General features: G+C 34.2%; 6 protein-coding genes and 1 pseudogene across 6 annotated transcripts; 4 read left to right on the top strand and 3 right to left on the bottom strand.

The window, feature by feature from the left end:
* Nucleotides 1-107: 107 nt before the first annotated feature.
* LOC18029719 (chitotriosidase-1) lies at nucleotides 108-2072 on the bottom strand. Its single transcript, XM_006413872.2, has 3 exons — nucleotides 1345-2072; nucleotides 507-896; nucleotides 108-415 (listed from the first exon to the last, which is right to left on the bottom strand). The coding sequence occupies exons 1-3, from the start codon at nucleotides 2036-2038 to the stop codon at nucleotides 360-362; spliced, it is 1140 nt and encodes a 379-aa protein (XP_006413935.1). The 5' UTR covers nucleotides 2039-2072; the 3' UTR covers nucleotides 108-359.
* Nucleotides 2073-2272: 200 nt separating this feature from the next.
* LOC18029718 (peptidyl-prolyl cis-trans isomerase FKBP17-1, chloroplastic) lies at nucleotides 2273-4551 on the bottom strand. Its single transcript, XM_006413871.2, has 4 exons — nucleotides 4153-4551; nucleotides 3929-4051; nucleotides 3474-3590; nucleotides 2273-2591 (listed from the first exon to the last, which is right to left on the bottom strand). Exons 1-4 carry the CDS (start codon nucleotides 4468-4470, stop codon nucleotides 2463-2465), a joined length of 687 nt encoding a protein of 228 aa, XP_006413934.1. The 5' UTR covers nucleotides 4471-4551; the 3' UTR covers nucleotides 2273-2462.
* Nucleotides 4552-5077: 526 nt separating this feature from the next.
* LOC18029717 (protein PHLOEM PROTEIN 2-LIKE A1) lies at nucleotides 5078-6737 on the top strand. Its single transcript, XM_006413870.2, has 3 exons — nucleotides 5078-5287; nucleotides 5531-5646; nucleotides 6165-6737. Exons 1-3 carry the CDS (start codon nucleotides 5126-5128, stop codon nucleotides 6535-6537), a joined length of 651 nt encoding a protein of 216 aa, XP_006413933.1. The 5' UTR covers nucleotides 5078-5125; the 3' UTR covers nucleotides 6538-6737.
* Nucleotides 6738-7851: 1114 nt separating this feature from the next.
* On the top strand, nucleotides 7852-8515 carry LOC18029716 (annotated as a pseudogene).
* A 1195-nt stretch (nucleotides 8516-9710) lies between these two features.
* LOC18029715 (vesicle-associated protein 1-4) lies at nucleotides 9711-10238 on the top strand. Its single transcript, XM_024148970.1, has one exon. It carries the CDS (start codon nucleotides 9711-9713, stop codon nucleotides 10236-10238), a length of 528 nt encoding a protein of 175 aa, XP_024004738.1.
* Nucleotides 10239-13683: 3445 nt separating this feature from the next.
* LOC18029714 lies at nucleotides 13684-14881 on the top strand. Its single transcript, XM_006413867.1, has 3 exons — nucleotides 13684-13893; nucleotides 14363-14425; nucleotides 14498-14881. Exons 1-3 carry the CDS (start codon nucleotides 13684-13686, stop codon nucleotides 14879-14881), a joined length of 657 nt encoding a protein of 218 aa, XP_006413930.1.
* A 334-nt stretch (nucleotides 14882-15215) lies between these two features.
* Nucleotides 15216-18271, bottom strand: LOC18029713 (lecithin-cholesterol acyltransferase-like 4). The gene is made up of 11 exons (XM_006413866.2): nucleotides 17822-18271; nucleotides 17524-17615; nucleotides 17315-17433; nucleotides 17091-17226; nucleotides 16950-17001; nucleotides 16767-16867; nucleotides 16445-16633; nucleotides 16191-16348; nucleotides 16044-16098; nucleotides 15887-15940; nucleotides 15216-15796 (listed from the first exon to the last, which is right to left on the bottom strand). The coding sequence occupies exons 1-11, from the start codon at nucleotides 18063-18065 to the stop codon at nucleotides 15389-15391; spliced, it is 1608 nt and encodes a 535-aa protein (XP_006413929.1). The 5' UTR covers nucleotides 18066-18271; the 3' UTR covers nucleotides 15216-15388.
* Nucleotides 18272-18625: the final 354 nt, after the last annotated feature.

Raw genomic sequence — 18625 nt, 5'->3', positions numbered from 1 at the left:
TAAACTGGATTTGTCCGTTTAGTCAGTCCGAGTGGAACTGGAGTTTCATACATACATATTATGAGTTTGGCAAAACACTTCCATAGCTCATCTTATATGAAAACATGTAAAAAAATATTTTTAAATAGCCTTGGGTTGTATTTGAATCGTGTAACACTTACAAACTAAGAACGATTTGCTATTTAGTAAAAGAAGCATTATGTGATTACTAAACTTATTGCTTCTTGCTTTTATTATCTTTACTGTCTTATTATATTCCCCCTTTTCCTTGACAATATATAAAGTGAATAACGTTGATTTTTGTCTAGTCATTGAAAAACCAAACATCTTCACTTGCCGTTGTCAGAACAGTAGAAACCTTAAACCTTTTGTATAATTATGGCGGTTGCAGCCGTTGCATCCCATGCCCGTGACGCTGTAAAATCCCAAAAATATTCGCAAACATTAACTTTTCGATTCATATAACAAATATAACTAATATGTGACATATTTGGATAACATCGAACCTGCACGAGATAGACCAGAATTGTCGTCAGCTCCAACATGCCACGAGAAGTAACCAAGCAAATCTCTCTGCTTAGCGTATCTCACTTTCGTCACAATACTCTGATTATCGTCATACCCGATCCAAGTCGTCCCGGCGTAACAGTAATCTCCGACCACCGTGGAGTTATAAACCGTTGATGCTCCGTTATCCACTATGAACTTCCTTATCTGACCGTAGCCTATCGAACCGTCCGGTGATATCGCCGCTCCGGTTGTAGCCGCGTAGTAGCTATGACTGTTGGCGTTGGAGAGACGCCACGCGTAGCCATAGTATGGAAAGCCCAAGACCGCTTTCTTCGCCGGAAGTCCAGCTTGAGTCCACGACCTTATTCCGGCGTCACCGCTTGGACCTAGCATAAACCGGTTTTAATAACCAAACAAAACCACGCTTAATACTCTCGGTTTAAACCTTGGCTCATTTATTTTTAATTTTTTTAGTTTCTTTATTAGAATTGAACATAGAAACCTGTCCAAAATTTTCAATCTAAAATTATGGAAGAAACATTTTCTAATAAAATTGGTAATATCTAAAATACGGTCCATGCATCTACGTTAACTCACCATACCGTACTTAGATTATACTCTCGGTTTAATCCTTGGTTCATTTCATTTGTTTATTTTTATTTTTCTTTAGAATTGAACATATACATAAACTAATCAATATTTTCAAACTGAAATTATATCGAAGAAACATTTTTTTTAAAAAAAATTGGAAATATCTGAAATACGGTCCATGCATCTATTAAACTCACCATATCGTACTTATATTATATCGTATTCGTTCGGTTATTGTTGTACCTGCGTTTGAAGGATCATAAAGAGCGGCAGGTGGACCGGTGACTCTAGACCAACCCGGTCCATAGAAATCATAAGCCATAAGATTAACCCAATCCAAGCTGTTGGCAACGGCTTGAACCGGGTAGAGTACCGAATAATAATTGTTGGAGTAGAAAACCGCAGCCGCCAACAGCAAACGCGGTCTACCGCTACTAGTCGCCTCTGCCACAACCGCTGAACGCCATTCTCGAAGTAAAGTCCCGAAATTGCTCATTTCCGTAGCACTGCTTGGATACTCCCAGTCTAGATCAAGACCGTGGAATCCATACGATCTAGCGAGTCTAATCGAAGAATCAATGAACGATTTTCGAGAAGTGGGGTTACTCGCCATGGACGCAAACGCGGTTTTATCAGCGGCTCCACCGCCGATTGACAAGAGGGTTTTCACAGAAGGGTTTCTCCGTTGCACTGTTTGTGTAAAGGTGGAGAATTTCGTTTGGCTCGTGGAAGCTACAGTGACTTGATTGGTTTGAGGGTTGAGATCAGCGAAAGCGCAGAAGAGGTGAGTGAAGAGAGATGAGTCAATGTCGGTGACCGGATATTCACTCGCGGGAAACCAGTACGAAGCTTTCACGACGGTTTGTGCCGATGAGGATTGGAGAAAGAAGATGAAAGTGATGGAAACAATGAGCGAGATTGGTTTTGTGGAAGACATTGTCGAGTTGCTGTGAAAAACAGAGTATGTGTTGCGTTGTCTATTTATTGAGCATTGATGTCATAAATTAAAAAAAAAATATTTAACATCTTACGTAATTCAACTTGGAAGACTGAGAAATCTATGTACAAAAATCTTACGAAAGCGAAAAGTCTTTATTGGGACAAAATTTGCGTGTGTTTTTTCAACACACAAGTGTACTACGAATGCGAAAGCTTGGACCTGGCGACAGATAATCAAACTTCATTTGTATCAAAGTTGAATTTTCTACTCACGTATCTTATAGAATATCCAAATGAAATTAACACAGGAAACTAATTTATCCAAATGCATACGAAAGTTTTGTTTAAATTCAATGTAATTGTATATTATATGATTTCTTGCCTAACAAGAAACCAGTGAATACTATGAATGGCAGTATGACTCATCGGTTAAGGCGTCTGGTGCTGACAAGTTCGATGTCAAAAACGAGGGTCCCAAGTGTAGAACCTTCTCCATTGGCGAGACGTGTTGGATTAAAGATGGTCGTGAAGAGTCTTTGTCTGTCAAAGAACTGCAAAACACACACACACACACACAGTAAACAAAACAGAGAACTTAGAAACCAATATTGATAATATCTGTCTCTGCAAGTAATCTTATGATTTCTTGACAAATATTTCGTTTCTGAAGAAACCCATCTTCAAGCATCGATTATATGATTGGTCCTCTGAAAGTTTCCATCTTAAACGGATTAATACTAGTTCTAATCCTACTTGCCAATGCAATTAACATGGCGCGTGGTAGTCTTTTGGGTCTGAACTTGGGAAAATTATGTATAGAAAAATTAATGTTTATTTGGTCCAAACTCTCTAGCTGTATAAGAAATGATTAATTTCTGAGATTTACATGCAGTATATTTTATCGATACGGTTTCAAATCTGAAAGATCTTTTGGATAGACTTTTCCCAAAAGCTAGTTTGAGATTAAGGGAATTATTGGGTCTTACAAGATACTAGCTAGCTCCAATGCTAATCAATGTAAGTCCTAACAATATGATACATCTGGCACAATATCACAGGGAGGTCTCTCCATAAATTTAAAATTGTAAACTGGTTAATCTCACTCTGAATTAAAGAGCCAAGTATACAATCCTAGGGTCATTTCTAGAGCATGCCAAACTCTTCACATGCCCAAACTTATCTCTTAATCACTTGATAACCCTCTCTGATTTATTTTGACCCTAATCACTTAATACGCAGACAGATGTGGCAAGCTTATTCGATGAACTCTTATCATTTCCATGTATGTGTTCAAGTGGATAAAACTAGCTTCAGAGTGTGGTAAAAGGTGCACTAAGTCACTAGCTAGGCCCAAAGCTAACCAAAGCTAACCAAAGCTAATCAGTTGACTTTCGAATTGAATGGAAAGGTTAACGAGAGAGAAGTGTACATACGTTTGGTGGGAGAGGTTCTTGTGATGTATTCTGGTAGCCTTGAGACGGAGGAATAATCACCCGACGAATCCCACCTACCTTCATCGACCTCACGGCTGTTTCGATCCCTGGAATGACCTGTACACCACAATATTTTAGTCATCAGAGTAGATCAAATGATGAAACAGAGATATGTGAATCCTCATGAAAACCTTCTATCAGCTTCAAGTACTTCAAAAAACCCTTTTTTAAGAAACACCATTTAGTTTGCAAGAACAAACACAAATCAGACTCTCTTTCTCTTCAAAGAACAAGCTTAAATAGTTATACCAGGAATCAATGAGCAAATACTTTAAAGGTCACACCTTTGAGTCAAATTGAGCTAATTTTTTAAAGACGAATTAAATGCAAAAGAACTGAACTTTGTGAAAACATATGATTGGGATATAGAAGAAAACAGAGGTAAAAAATTTTACTTTGCTAGAACCGAGGATGAATGTGAAGGGAACAGACTCTCCATTACTGTCTTTATGATCATATGTTGAATCAAATCTCCATCCTTGCTTCGCAGCCAATCTCCCATAGTAATGTATTGCAATCTATTACTTCCCATGAAACAAAAATTAAGTAAAAATCAAATTTTGGGAAAAATCGAAACTTCCATATTCGTTTGCTGAAATCTCCAGTTACAGACACAGACCTCATCTCCTTCAATTGGGACTTCACCGTCGCCGACTCGGAGGTCGAGACCTTTAACTCCGCCGGAATTTGGGATTTCAGAGAATTCAGCGAGTGCCGGAGAAGAGAAGCAACCGGAGGAGATGAAGAAAGACGTGGCGGCGATAATAGAGAGAGATATTGATCTTCTAGAAGCTGCTACTGACGATGATGATGGTGATGATGATGATGACGCGCAAGAACGAGATGCGGAGATTCTGATAGATGGTGGAGATGTGAAATGGACGGTAGTGATGAAGGGATCACCTACAGGTGTTGTCCACGCGAAGCACCGAATCATTTCTCCTTTTTTTTTTCTTCTTATGGAAGGAAAATGTAAAAATGAAGACACATATTCTTTGCTTTGGGGAAGTGATGGAATTTGAGTGAATTACGATTACGATAGGTGCATTCAAAACTAGTGGAGACGAGAATAATACAAAGTTGAAATTCTCTCTCTTTATTTTGGTTAGATATTAAATAAAATATTTCTTCTTTCATATTTTCCTACAAATAATATTTTTAATGGTATTACTACTATTTATAATTTATCGCAAGAGTTTATTAGAAGAGGCTAGAATTTTTCCATTAGCTACTGTTAAGATTAGTTTAGATTAGGGTTAGCAAAACACTAAAATCTATTTGTTACCCAATTTTTTTTTATTCTAATACTAGAAAATTGGTAGTCCAAACATATTTTTCTAGTATCTTTTGTAAGCGAAACATTTGTTTTTTCTAACGTGCTTTGGTGTTTGGTTTGAGGAGATTTATCTTTCGATTTTTCGGTTCTGATATACCCGGTTATAGAAACTAAAATTATAAAACAAATGAGGAAAATGAAATAAAGCACAACAAAATAGAATAAGTTCTTCAAACCCCTTTCCCTAGGGCTATATATTTAGCCAAAATAATTGTCTGCTAAAATAACTACTCAAAGACATTTACAAATTAAGAAGATGTCTAGCGATCAGGTAAAGAATATAGAGATTTATTCGGCTGGGGAAGTCCCGGCGAAGCAGCCACATAACTATGAGGCCATTCTCAGAGACGCAGATCATCCAATCTCTCTCTCCACTGAACAGCTACGTTCTGGTGTGTTCTTGAAGCCCGCGAGACTGGTTGGTACTTTTTTGGATGATAATTAAGATTTTTTTTTTTCCTCTACAAGAATGTCCCGGCCGCAAATTTTATAATGTCTTTGAAAGATAAGATAACATAGAAGATCGTCAGAACTAAATGAGTAGAGTAACAATATCCAAATGGTACTTAAGGAAAAGAAAATGGGACCATTGAACTTAATTTTATATAATCTGGACCAATAATCCGTTTCTTGTCGTGATTTGCATCGAAATGTTGTACAGATTAAATATTGGGTGGACGAGAAAAACAGCAACTGCTTCATGATCTTTCCAAGGAACCTCTCTATCACATGGTCTGATGACCCCAACTATTGGACATGGTCTCCAGAGTCACCAAAGTAAGATACGTTAAATTTAAACCCCACACTCTATATAGTACAACCACGTGGTCAGTATTTTTTATTAGAACTTTTTTTTTATATATAATTTTCGAATCAATTAATCTACAATAAAGGAAATATGAATCAGATCTTCCTTGATAAAAACACAAAACACTAATTTTACCAGGTAAACCTATCTTGCATGACCCTTTTAAGTATGTACATGTATTAAAAACCACATTTTATGTTTTGTCTTTTAAACTTGCCACAAAACCTTAATATTCCAAAAAAAAAACTACCACCAAATTTTAGGTTTAGCAAGGGGCCCTAGAAGTTTAGAAAGAGAAAAATGATTTAGGAACTTTCCTTCATCTAAGGTTGTGGTATTTTGTTTTGTAACCTAAGGTTTGTGGTATTTTCAGATTTCTCCCCTTCAAAATCATGGAATTCTTAGGATTATACCTTGTTTTATGGTATATTAAAATATTTCTTTTACAAACCGTAACTTTTTTTTTCTTTTATATGAACTTTAAAAGTGAGACTGTAGAAGCTGCGGAATTAAGAAATGTGTGTTGGCTCGACATCACGGGAAAATTCGACACAAGGAATCTCACTCCGGGGATAACGTACGAGGTGGTCTTTAAGGTGAAGCTAAAGGATCCAGCCTATGGATGGGAAACGCCTGTGAACTTGAAGCTAGTCTTGCCTAATGAGAAACCGAAGGAGCAAAAGGTGAATTTGAGGGAACGACCGAGGTATCAATGGCTCGATATTACAATCGGAGAGTTCAAGCCGGAGAATTGTTCCGCCGGAGAGATCACTTTCTCAATGTATGAGCATGTGGCTGGCGTTTGGAAGAAAGGTCTCTTCCTCAAAGGTGTCGCAATTCGTCCCAAATATATTAATTAATTCGTCATATAAAAACATTTAAATATCCATATGCACCAATGGACTTTCCCTATTTAATTATGTTTATATATATATATATGTGGAATGTGTGTGTTTGTATGATAAGTTGGTTGATCTATCGTGTTACTAGTTCAATTGATGTTGGTGTTTAATAAAACAAAAATGTGGAGTTGATGATATTGTAATGTTTTAAGTTTAAATTCCTGTTTTATGATCGGAGTTTATGTAGATAATAGATAACCCGTTCAATGAAAATTTATTACGACGAGACCGTAATGAAATACAGACACGAAAATTATCCGCCTGTTTATTTTAATCAAATGCAAAGAGAAAATAAATTAATCCAAACATTGATTGATACTTGATTGATATATCAAATAAATAATGAAATAGCTGAATAATCAAATGATTCCATAATAAAATTAAACATTTGAACTGAATAGACTTTCAAAAAATAATTATAAAACGTTAGAACTATCTATTCTGCTCAAGTGTAGAACGAATAACCTTTTTGAAAACTTGATGAAAGCTTTGAAGGATAAAAATAGTAGTAAAATTACGTTTAAAATGTCAATACGTGAACTAATAGTATACAATTCGTTGATTGAGGTACTGAGAGTTTGTGATGGAAAATATTTAATATTTTATCCATAAGAATTCATCTTAACCTTACCTACACTTACATAGTAGAGATATTCCTAATAGACACAACTTCAGATGTAACTGGCACAGATTATAAAGAGAGATGAACGGACGGTCTACATGCGTGGATCATGTTCACTTTACTTAAGAAGAGTTATTCGAAATTCCCGTGGAGAAAATGGAAGAATAAAGCTAACGTATCAAATGAAAAGAAAAAAGGAATCAAACATGTTTAACATACAAATCGAATCTATATTCGGTACCAATCAATATTTGGTTTACGATGTTAAACATTGTTTTTTTTACTTATACTTAACTTTGAAAACCTACAGAAAACCTACATAGCGAATCTTTTTTTTTTTTTAAAAAAAATCAGGTTGGAGACGAGTCTAGATAATTCGACTGTTTTCGTATACTTTAACAAAATTTATGTAATTTATATAAAAATGATTTAATATGGATTTGGGAAAAAAGTAATATCTAATAATTACAAAAATAAGAGAGAACATAATCGAATGAGTAATTTAAATAGTTATACGTACGGAACGTTCAGATTGGATACGGTCTAATCATGCAATCATACCCGAAATGACCTGAATGCAATAGCTATTAAGAACACAAACTGTGAAAGAAGAAGAAAACAAATAATAAAGAAAGAGCGAGATCAAGCAAATGGGAACAATCTTGTCAATATTCTCAAAGCCACCACATAACTACGAAGCCATACTAAAAAATGCAGACTCTCTCCTCCTCTTGATACGGCGGCGTCTCTTGACAAGTTATACACTCAACTCTTCGATGGCATTTCCTTGAAGCACAAGAAACAGGTCGTCAATCTTTTTTGTTTGAGTTGCTTTTGTTCTTTTCGTTAGCTTGAATTAATAGAGAGAAAGATAAACTAAAAAAAATCATACAGTTTCTATATATGTATGTGTAATGTGTGATGATGAAATTTTTTATTCAGAAATACTGGATAGAGGGTAAAGTGAATAAGAACTGCTTCATGTTGTACGCTAGAGATCTCGAGATTTCATTGGCTATCAGGTTTGAAATTATTTTGAGAAAAACTCTTAATTATTTTAAGATTTCATTTGAATCCATATTTTTGTTTACAGTGATGCAAGGATTGAGGTTGCAAAGCTAGAAATGGGTAGCTTGGTTAGAAGTGGCCGGAAATATTGAGACAGAGAACTTAACTCCCGACAGTTTGTACGAGGTTGTTTTTGTGGTGAAGCTGATAGATCCTGCGCAAGGTTTTTGTTATAGCGGAAATGTGAAATGTGAAGGAACACTGCGAAATGTGAAGGAGGAGGAGGAGGAGCACTGCGAAATGTGACCGCACATCCGCTATAAAATTAGTGTATAATAATAGTGTTGGACCCAAATTATTACAAAGCCCAAAGGCTTTAAAATTTGGTCAAGTGTGAATAAAAATAAAGCCCTTCAAGACAACTTAAAATGTGAGGAATTTCATTTTGTCCCACATTCAAGGATTGGAAAAATTTAGAGTCATATAAATATAGACATACACATGACATAGTTCAAAGTGTGTGAAGGAGAACCAAGGACCCCTTGCGCGCCGCCGCCGCCGCCGAGCCGAGCCAGGCTCGGGTCTCGGGTCTCGGGTCTCGGGTCTCGGGCCCACAAAAGATGTTCTTTTTGGGCCACGTTTTGGTCAACATTTCTGGCCCAAATTACTAAAGTTTTCGGTTCAAATTCTTAACAGAATCACGACATTAAACTGCAGTCAAATGTCTATCCCGAAAATCATGCCAAGATTAACGCCCAAATCGTGTCATTAGCGCAAAATTAATCACGTTATTAACACGCTGATTAATTGCGACGCCCTTCTCTCCTTCGCTATATATATCGACTTCTCCTCTTCCAATGAGAATCGCTCTCTCCAGAAAATTTACAGAGAAAAAATATACACATTTTCCCTCAAATCTCTCGCGTCTCTTTTCTTCTTTCAAGAGTAAGTGTCCGAGAGTATATCCTAGAATATCAGTTCGTCACATTCTATAATCGGGTGCTGCGATTATACGAATACTAGTGGTTGTATCCTAGGATTCATTATCTCATTCAACCGCCACACTGCGGGAGATATTTTGAATTAAGAAAAGAGATCATCTCGCCTCCACTTCTCGTTTTTTTCCTTAATCCGCTTTTATAAAACGTTTTTCTGTATCTCAAATCGTTTTCTTCATTGCAATATTTGTCTCCTCTAAATTTACTTCTTACAAATAGTTGGCCGTAAGATATATAAGCGTCTATTTTTCAAGTTATCTCTCCCACTAATATTTACAAACTTTGACCCAATATCTCCAATAATATTTTCAAACTGAATCTCACATTTTATAATTGATACTTAATTAATTAGACTAATTCATATTACGACCACTTCTCGTTTAACCGTCTACCTCAATTATTCAAGCGTTATAGCATACATTGCTACCATTTGCTTCAAAAGGTCAACCAAAAACACTGATCCAGCAACAACAAAAAAAAACTCCAAATTAATTTCCTCTCCCATGTGCTCCTTCTCCTCCTCTTCTTCGTCTGTGGTGGTCGGACAGATCCCACCACAACATCAAGTGTTCATCAACTTCCGAGGAAAAGAATTGCGCAAAGGTTTCGTGAGCTTTCTAGTGCCTGCCTTGAGAAAGGAAAACATCAATGTTTTCATAGATGAAATAGAGATAAGGAGCATAGATCTCCAACATATCTTCAAGAGGATTGAGGAATCGAGTGTTGCGGTGGTGATATTCTCAGAGTTGTACACCGAGTCAAAATGGTGTTTGAACGAGCTTGTGAAGATCAACGAAAGGATGATTGAAGGGAAACTCAAAGTTATTCCCATATTCTTCAATGTGACCGTAAGTGACGTGAAGATCCATGAGGGAGATTTCGGCAAAAATTTCAGGGAAACAAAGAGGAAATGCCAAGGTGATTCGGATATAATCCGAAATTGGGAGGAAGCTTTGAACTCTATTCCCCAAAAGTTTGGCTTGGCATCGTCCACATACAGGTTTGTGAGGTCCCTTCCTTTATGCACCTAGACGTATTAATGCGTATAAAGTGCCATCTCAATACCCATTGGCGGATTAGACATTTCTTTTACCAGATCGGAGGTATAAACTTTTTAAAAAGAAAACACTAATTGATGTTTTTTATTTATTAAAAAATATAGCATCAATTATTAGTATTATGTTATAAGATGGCATTAATTTTCTTTATTATTAAAAAATATAGATTCGTGCTATTTTGGACAGGACCGAGTATGATCTCGTACATGCAATCGTGCAGGATGTTAAGAAACTACTGAACCATATTCCCGAGGAAGAGGCCGCTGCAGCTAAAGCAAATCGCTATAGAAAGGTGATGGAAGCCTTTCTTTCATTATATAGTTCTGGCTCTTCTCCTTGCACTAGACATATATAGCTCCTCAATTTTGGATGTTCCGTATTACTACGAAAATTAAAGAAATTATCAATGTACTTTACATGCATATATACATGGTTCTTTCTTACTCTTCAGAATAGGATTCTTACAAGGTGTTGCATTTATCTTTTCGCAGGCGCAGCAAGCCCCAACAAAAACCAAGAAACGAGTGATTGTAAGTGCATGTTCCGGCATTGGCAAATGCAAATTCTTCTTTTCACAATACAATCTTGTATATATTTACATTATAGAAATGTAGTCTATATTTAGTCTATATATATATATATCTTAAAATGTTTAAGATATCTTAAAAAGCTTAACTAAAGGGTCAAATAAATTGTGTCGACAAAAAATAAAGGTCAAGTACTTAGTTGCAAGTTGCAACTTTGTAGGCTAAATTATTCTATGGTCTATCACTATTTAGTTCTTTAAATAATTTGGCATAAAACATTGGTTCTGAATGAAAATATAATATCTATAAATTAATACTCAATAAATTAATACTTCGATAAATTAATATATTTTTTTAAGTTTTAAATTAATTTTTTGAATTAATTTTTATATTGATAAATTAACAATTTTTTTTTTAAATTAATAGAATATTACAATCCCAACATTATTAATTTATAGAAATTTATTTGTAGTATTATAGTAAAAAAATTTAGATGGCATGAAAAATAATGGTACATATACAAATGGTACGAAAGACAACATTACAAATAGTGGTTTCAAATCTGTAACATTTTAAGAATACGAATAATGATCATATAATAAAAGTCAAAGTTAACTAGAAGTGAAGGTAATTGAAATTAGAAAGAATTAAAAATATAGGACAAATAAACCTAACTATTGTCCCCTTACTACTTATGTAGTAAATTTTGTCTCTTTAATACTTTTACTAATAATTTAACCTCTTCTAGTACCCTTTTAATTCGAATTTACCCATATTAATTGAAATTTATGATATAAATTTTTTTTCGAAAAAAAGAAATATATTCGAAAAGAAAAAAAAAATATATTCTCTAGATCTGATTAGGAAAAAAATAAGAATTTTTAAAAAAATAATTAGGAAATTAAATGATTCGAAATGGAAAAAAATATATTCTCTAGATCTGATCCTAAATTCACGGAGATTCAGTTAACAGAATTGTAGAATAAGTATTCAATAATTATAGAACAAAAAGTTTCTGTAGAAATGCAATTCTATTAAGATGTAGAACAAAAGAGTAACTACAGTAAGATAATTCTACTAAACTGTAGAACAATGAACATGTTGTAGAATACGGTTTTATAACTTTGTAAAACATAGAAGAACTGTAGATAACTAATTCTATATATTTAGTAGAAAACTAATGAAATAGTAGATAGTCTATTCTATAAATTTATAGATTTATAGAATGCGTTTTCTACTAATTCATAGAACATTTGTAAAAAATTGTTTTAAAATTTGTCTTGGCAAAAGATGTTATGAATTGTCTTTGTCTTCCCTTTTCAGAAATTTTCAAAAAATTTTAAATTATAAAAGTACTTTTTTAAATTTTCGTAATTATAAACAAATGATATTTATTCTATTAAAACAAAAGCACATTTAGTGCTTGCATCCAAACACTCCCAAAATTTTTTTTATTATATTTTATTTTATTTTTATATTTAATTTCCGAAATTAGTTATTAATTTAGATATTTTTAGATTTCCTAAAATCTAGGTCATCTTTAATTTAAATTTCAAATTATTAAAAATTTAATTAAATTTAATTACGAAAATTTGCCTTCAATTTAGTTTAAATTCAAAAAATTCAAAAAAATTATAATTAAATTTTATTACGAAAATTTAGATAATAATTTTAATACTTTAGAATTTCTTAAATACAGGAAAGATTTAATTTAAATTTAAAATTTAAATAATATTTTTATAAAAATGCACAGTAAATAAATATTTTATCGTATTTTATCATAAACAATCGGTCTAAAATATCAAATATTTGAGTACAATAATATGATCGAGCTGATTAGAGTTATATATATATATATATATATTTAAGGTCCATGAATTCATTTATTAAAACATGTAATATATTAAGATGATTTGAGACAATTAAACTAACAGGTTAGCCCGTTTATATATATATATATATATATATATTTTAATAGCACAAATAGTAAATAAATATCTTATTATATTTTTTCATAATCAATTGGTTCAAATATTCCATATTAGTAAATATTTATAGGGTTATACAATTATAATTATAGTCTTATACGGGTTAGTTTGTCAAAACATGTAAGATATTAAAACGGGCTAACTTGTTAGTTTAATTGTCTCAAAACATGTAAGATATTAAATGATTTAAGACAACTAAACGGATGGATTAGCAAATTCATAGATATATAGATTGTTTATGTGTAAATCTAAATTCACATAATAACAAATTTTATAATTAACATTAGATCAATGTATATTTAATTAACGTATACTCTTATTCTACTAATATACAAATTTTACTGTTTAAAATTAAAATATGATAACAATTTTTTGATTTAAAAAAATAAATAACAAAAATAAATTATATCTAAAGAAAAAAAGATAAATGCAACTTATATTAGAAATAAAAAAAATAAAACATTCCCGTGCGTCCAATCTAGTTTTTGTTAAAATTGGTCAAGTTTGAAAAAGTATTAAGAGGATAATATTAAAAAAATTTGTCCTATAAATATAATTGCCCCTTGAAATTAACCAAACATTATGATTTAATAGTTATTTAGTTTCACGTTTCATATAATTGTATGTTGTAATTACAAATGTACCATTACTTTTTTTTAACCATTGGTCCATTTGCATGTAACTTGTGTGTGATTGATAACATGAATGGTTCACCAAGAAGAGTATGTTATCAAGTTTATTTCAGCGTTTGCGTACATAATAATTCCAATAATTAATTGTAGGGTAAACAAATAAATTTCTAGGTTATCAATATTGCAGGATTATAATTTCCAAGTTCCCAAGAAAGTTAGAAGTGTCACTACAACCCAAATAAGAAAGTTGTTGATCCAACGATCCACTCAAATGTCGAGGATCGAAGAAAGAGACAATGTTCCATTGACGAGCTTTAATAGGAAGCAGAAGAAGCGGAAGAACGATGGTGAGGAAATTCTAGTATGGAAACCGGAAGACTGTGCACAACCGATTGGAGAAATGATTAGGGTTTCGGGAGAGGGAGAAGAGATCAAATACCATTACGAGAAATTCAAGTTTGATGGCAAACAATATGGACTGGTGAGTTTTGTTTTCTTTTTAAGCTTTATTGGATTAGACATTTCAATTGGTTAACAAAAAATCTTGTTTCATTCGAATACTGATTTTGATTTTATTTTTAAAATGTGCTATTATTCAGTTTATGATTTTTTATAATACTAACTAGTAACTACATATGCAGTTATTCAATTAATCATTTATATCTTTAACAAATTCTGTTAGGATTTTTTAGTTAAATATAGAAACTATTATGTAACTGATCCATATGGGTTGGAAAATATAGTAAAATCAAATAAATTCAAATGGATTTTAATATTTTTGTTTTTTGTAGAATATATCAACCACTTAACACTTTAGTTACTTTTTGTTCTTAACTTTTCAGTTTTTCCTTTAGTTTCTTTTGTTCATAATATATAGTTCTATACAGAAGGTTAACATATATAATATACAAAAGCAACATTAAAATTCGAGAATCTGGTCTGTGTATCAGGAAGATTCGGTGCTAATAATTCCAGAAGTACCAAACCGAAAGCTCTATGCTGCTATCATTAAGGTTACCAAACAAAACAAAAAAAGTTGAATGATTTTCAGTGTCGTCTGATGAATTGTTTGTGTTCCATGACAGGATATCTATAAACAAGAAGAATATATGTATGTTGAAGTGCAGTGGTTTTATCATCTAGAAGAGGCAGAGAAAAAAGATGGTGGAAATTGGGAATCGAAAGACTCCCGAATCCTTTTCTACAGCTTCCATCGTGATGAAGTGTTTGCTGAATCTGTGAGGCAGAAATGTGATGTACATTTTGTGCCAGGTGATAAGCAAATTCCAAAGCCTAGACAACACCCTGGTTTTATTGTGCAAAATGTTTATGATTTTGTTAATAAAAAGTTGTGGAAGCTAACTGATCAAGACTTTGAAGAGAAGCAAAAACATGAGATTGATCTTCTTGTGGCAAAAACAATATTGCGGTTGGGTGATCTTCCTGACTTACCAAGTTTCATATCATAAATTCAAAATAAATCATCTAACGCCTCAATTGTTAAAGTTTACATATTTTTAAAGGTGATAATATTAATTTGTGTTGAATGTTATTTCTTGCTGATTTATGCGAGACGGAATCTGCTCAGAGGAGAAGAATTCATCGATTTGAAATCATTGACAAAGGTATAGTAACTTTGTCCCATACTCTATAAATCGCATTCATGAAGAACCATGGTGACCATAGATTCTCGGTTTGGATTATACAGATTCGAAAACTATGGAGATCGAGTGAAACCGACGCGTATATTTCAATTTCTAGTAACATATATGTCTTGAGATTTAAGTGTTTCGAAAAGCATCGTTAGGAACTTTGACACTTTATTTACGATTTGAAATGAAAACATGACGGACCATTAGGTATGAGTTATATTTATATACAACACAAGGCATACACTGACGACACATCAACGCGTTAAAAAGACCAGACATGATCGTACGGACTAACACAGGCCGTGGTTATAAGATTGATTACTTTTATGCATCAACAGAGACACTTACAGCGTTGAGCTCCACATGTTGTCTACCATCGTTTTGTGGATGGACTGTTAGCGTTGCACGAGCTTCAGCTTCAGGGTTTTCATCATCTCCAGTTCGAGAGACTGATATGGAGCTCACGATTGACTCGGCTGTGCCATTAACGTTGTCGTCTGTAATGATGTCCCACGATTCTTTCACGGAAGCAACCTCGAGTCCGTTCTCGTGGTGTTTCTCCATTTCGAATGTGGTCGGAAGGATGACGTAATCGTTTATCGGGTTGTAGAACGGGTCGGGTTCTCCTACGTTTAGCCATTGTTTGAGCATTCGGAAGACACGGTGATCGTTGAGAATTCCTCGGTGCTCACCAGGGACTCCAACTCTAGCTACTGCTTCAAGCCCATCCGCCTAGAAATAAAAGGAACCGTTACAATCAAATTTAACCTATCAAATTCAAGATTTCTTGAACATGTGAAGAAATTCTGAGAAACACAATACCATGGCAGATTCCACCGGGACTGTGCCATCACCATCAACACATATATACGTCGGCTGAGAGTACAAGAAAAGATTATCTAAGATCAGAATATGAGGTAACTTTATTGTCTATAACAATCATAGTTGATACCTGAAAGAGGATGAAAAAATATGTTACCTGGAAGTATCTTAGGTTCGTTAGATCTTTGACGGGCATCTTCTCATTCCCATAGCTGTAGAGGAGTATAGATCGATAGTTTAGAGACAGCAGAACAAGTTGCAAAACAAACACTCAAAACTGAGACCTCAAATCAAGAAACATTACCAAACACTATGAGGGGTTTCCAAATTGGTCCCGTATATGTTATAGAATTTAACTTTAGGAGGAAGCTTGGCAGATGATAATACTCTCTTGGTTTCGTGAGCCCACTCCATGATTTTCCAGTTAAAAGGAAGATCGATGGACTCTCCACAATAATCAGCCTGACAATATGTGTGGACCGTAGGATTAGCCGATGCAACGTCTGGGCGTTTACAAGTATGTCATTTGATGAAAGATGGTGGTAGTGTGTAACTTACTGTATTATTCGAAAGAGATTTCGTAAAAACTTCAAGGCTTTCCAGACTACGGTAAGACTCAAGATAAACATCAGACGTGCCAACTCCATCATTGCTCTGTTTCTCTCTCCACAGCTCTAAAACAGGAGGGAGTTCCCATTTGAAATACGGGCAACACATCAGCTCATATATGGATGGACACTCAATAAGCTGTAACAACAGATGAAGTCAGCAGAAATTATCTCAGCCACAACATTCCATAAAAAAGTAATTTTGAATCTCCAGAAGAGATTACATAAACAAGATTCATAACTAAATGGGATTATGGTTAATTGATCATTACCAACTGATGCATGCTCCACTTAGAGACGAAAAAGTTCTGTTCCCAACCATTGACAAATGACATTCCATTCAGTAAAGTCGATGTGATATATCCAGGAGCACCTAAATCAATAATGTATAACCAATCAATCAAACCATAACTGTCTCGAGTACGATCACAAGTACTACAAATCCAAGAACTTGCCTCGAAATGGAGCAGCAATAGCAATCCAATTCTGTACATACTTCTCGAATATCTGATGATTAGTTACCCAAAAATGTCAGATTAAGATGAAAAGATCGTATTAAAGAAAACTTATGAATCACAAAAGGAGGAATCATATACATCACTGTGCAGACTCATGAAACATTTGACCAACAGTCCTCCCATTGAATGACTTATAACATTGATCTTCTTCTCCCCTGAAGCTTTGTAAATTGATTCCAACTTTTTAGCAAATTGGTCCAACGTTTCCTGTAGTCTATAGAGTATAGACCATTGCAAACAAAAAAACAGTCTATAAACCGATCAATGTTTACGCCAAAGCCATTAAAGAGATATGCTTTTACCTGTTGCTTTGGCGGAAATCATAACCAAAACCAAAAAGGGTTTTCCCTTCTTCGAATCCCCATCCGAGCATCTCAACAATCATCTCATGGAAATAGTACACTGACTCGCGGCCAACAATCTACACAAAGTGTTTGAGTGATCCCAATGAGAAAAGAGAAAGATCTATACACAATAGCTCATGAACCGAACAGCTAGAGATAAACATTACCATATCAGGGTCTAAGACATCAATTGCGAGGAGCCCAGCTCTTTCTTGTGGAACAACAATACATGTTTTTGGGTCGAGAGATATCGTTTTACCTGTTTCACATGAACGGATTAAGAGAGCTTTAAACTAGCAAAGCTGATGCCTTTTTCTCGAAATTAAACTAACAGACTTAATTTGAACTAATTGCAGTATTTATAAGCTAGTTTCTGGAAAAATCAATCACACCCAGTAGGAAAGCAAAAGATTTTAGCACGACTTATCAACTGCGAGGATGAGAAAAAAAGGAAACACTTTTTACCAGTTGAAGGATCAAACCGAGACCACATCTTTGTTCGGAACTCGTGATCGGCACCGAAGATCCTGACCCAGACCCGCTCTTCGGTTCCTTTCTCATGATCAACGGCGTTCAGAATCGAGCCGGCGATTCCGGGAACCAGAAGAACCGGGTCTAGATTCGGGTCAACGTAGGGTTTCTGGTTCGAATTCTTGAGCTTTAGAAAGGCCTCTACTGATCGAATGATCTCTTCCAGCAATAAAGCCATAGTTTTGAATCGATAGCGCAGTAAATTGAAGGTGAGATGAAGAATTCGTAGTTCCCAATTTGGGGAAATTTAGGGTTGGTGAGAAATTGTAGGATTGAAGGAAAAGAGTGAAATAATAAAACAAACTTTGATAATATAAGCCGTACAAGTTAAGGAGGGAGGAAAAAAAATTGTAATGATTATGATCCATCAATTGAAAAATATTATTTTTTTTCCAAATGGATAACGCAAGATTGAAAAACTGAATAATTGGTACTCCCAAAAAAAAAAACGTATAATATAAAAATAGTATCTCACTCATCTGTAGAGTTTCAATACATTTTCAAAACTTAGCCCCAAGGAAGGTTAAATTGTTCTCCAACACGTAAGTTAATTGGGATTATCCCTTGGGATTCTCATGATATACCAATGAACATGGCCACATGGGCATATAATGTCAGATTATAACCCAGATTTTTTTTTTTTGTTGCCGATTTGTTCTCTGCTATGGTTCTGGATGTTCAAAAATTCTCTTCCAAATAACAAATTTCACATGGGCCTCCAATTTCCCCTGTGATTTT

The sequence above is a fragment of the Eutrema salsugineum genome, unplaced genomic scaffold (genome assembly GCF_000478725.1).
Source record: "Eutrema salsugineum unplaced genomic scaffold, Eutsalg1_0 scaffold_1, whole genome shotgun sequence".
In the NCBI taxonomy this organism is placed as follows: Eukaryota; Viridiplantae; Streptophyta; class Magnoliopsida; order Brassicales; family Brassicaceae; genus Eutrema; species Eutrema salsugineum.
This window is presented reverse-complemented; position numbering and strand designations above follow the sequence as displayed.

What these genes read in the sequence shown, in the direction of transcription:
- LOC18029719 (XM_006413872.2), bottom strand. Translation starts at nt 2,038, where the DNA reads ATGTCTTCCACAAAACCAATCTCGCTCATTGTTTCCATCACTTTCATC. An exon ending in TTATGATCCTTCAAACGCAG is followed by an intron (nt 897 to 1,344) that starts GTACAACAATAA and finishes GGTTTATGCTAG; the next exon opens with GTCCAAGCGGTGACGCCGGA. An exon ending in TTCTGGTCTATCTCGTGCAG is followed by an intron (nt 416 to 506) that starts GTTCGATGTTAT and finishes GGGATTTTACAG; the next exon opens with CGTCACGGGCATGGGATGCA.
- LOC18029718 (XM_006413871.2), bottom strand. Translation starts at nt 4,470, where the DNA reads ATGATTCGGTGCTTCGCGTGGACAACACCTGTAGGTGATCCCTTCATC. An exon ending in TCCCAATTGAAGGAGATGAG is followed by an intron (nt 4,052 to 4,152) that starts GTCTGTGTCTGT and finishes GGGAAGTAATAG; the next exon opens with ATTGCAATACATTACTATGG. An exon ending in AAGAACCTCTCCCACCAAAC is followed by an intron (nt 2,592 to 3,473) that starts GTATGTACACTT and finishes TGTGTTTTGCAG; the next exon opens with TTCTTTGACAGACAAAGACT.
- LOC18029717 (XM_006413870.2), top strand. Translation starts at nt 5,126, where the DNA reads ATGTCTAGCGATCAGGTAAAGAATATAGAGATTTATTCGGCTGGGGAA. An exon ending in TCTTGAAGCCCGCGAGACTG is followed by an intron (nt 5,288 to 5,530) that starts GTTGGTACTTTT and finishes AATGTTGTACAG; the next exon opens with ATTAAATATTGGGTGGACGA. An exon ending in TGGTCTCCAGAGTCACCAAA is followed by an intron (nt 5,647 to 6,164) that starts GTAAGATACGTT and finishes GAACTTTAAAAG; the next exon opens with TGAGACTGTAGAAGCTGCGG.
- LOC18029715 (XM_024148970.1), top strand. Translation starts at nt 9,711, where the DNA reads ATGTGCTCCTTCTCCTCCTCTTCTTCGTCTGTGGTGGTCGGACAGATC.
- LOC18029714 (XM_006413867.1), top strand. Translation starts at nt 13,684, where the DNA reads ATGTCGAGGATCGAAGAAAGAGACAATGTTCCATTGACGAGCTTTAAT. An exon ending in ATGGCAAACAATATGGACTG is followed by an intron (nt 13,894 to 14,362) that starts GTGAGTTTTGTT and finishes TCTGTGTATCAG; the next exon opens with GAAGATTCGGTGCTAATAAT. An exon ending in TCTATGCTGCTATCATTAAG is followed by an intron (nt 14,426 to 14,497) that starts GTTACCAAACAA and finishes GTTCCATGACAG; the next exon opens with GATATCTATAAACAAGAAGA.
- LOC18029713 (XM_006413866.2), bottom strand. Translation starts at nt 18,065, where the DNA reads ATGGCTTTATTGCTGGAAGAGATCATTCGATCAGTAGAGGCCTTTCTA. An exon ending in ATGTCTTAGACCCTGATATG is followed by an intron (nt 17,434 to 17,523) that starts GTAATGTTTATC and finishes CACTTTGTGTAG; the next exon opens with ATTGTTGGCCGCGAGTCAGT. An exon ending in GATTTCCGCCAAAGCAACAG is followed by an intron (nt 17,227 to 17,314) that starts GTAAAAGCATAT and finishes TATACTCTATAG; the next exon opens with ACTACAGGAAACGTTGGACC.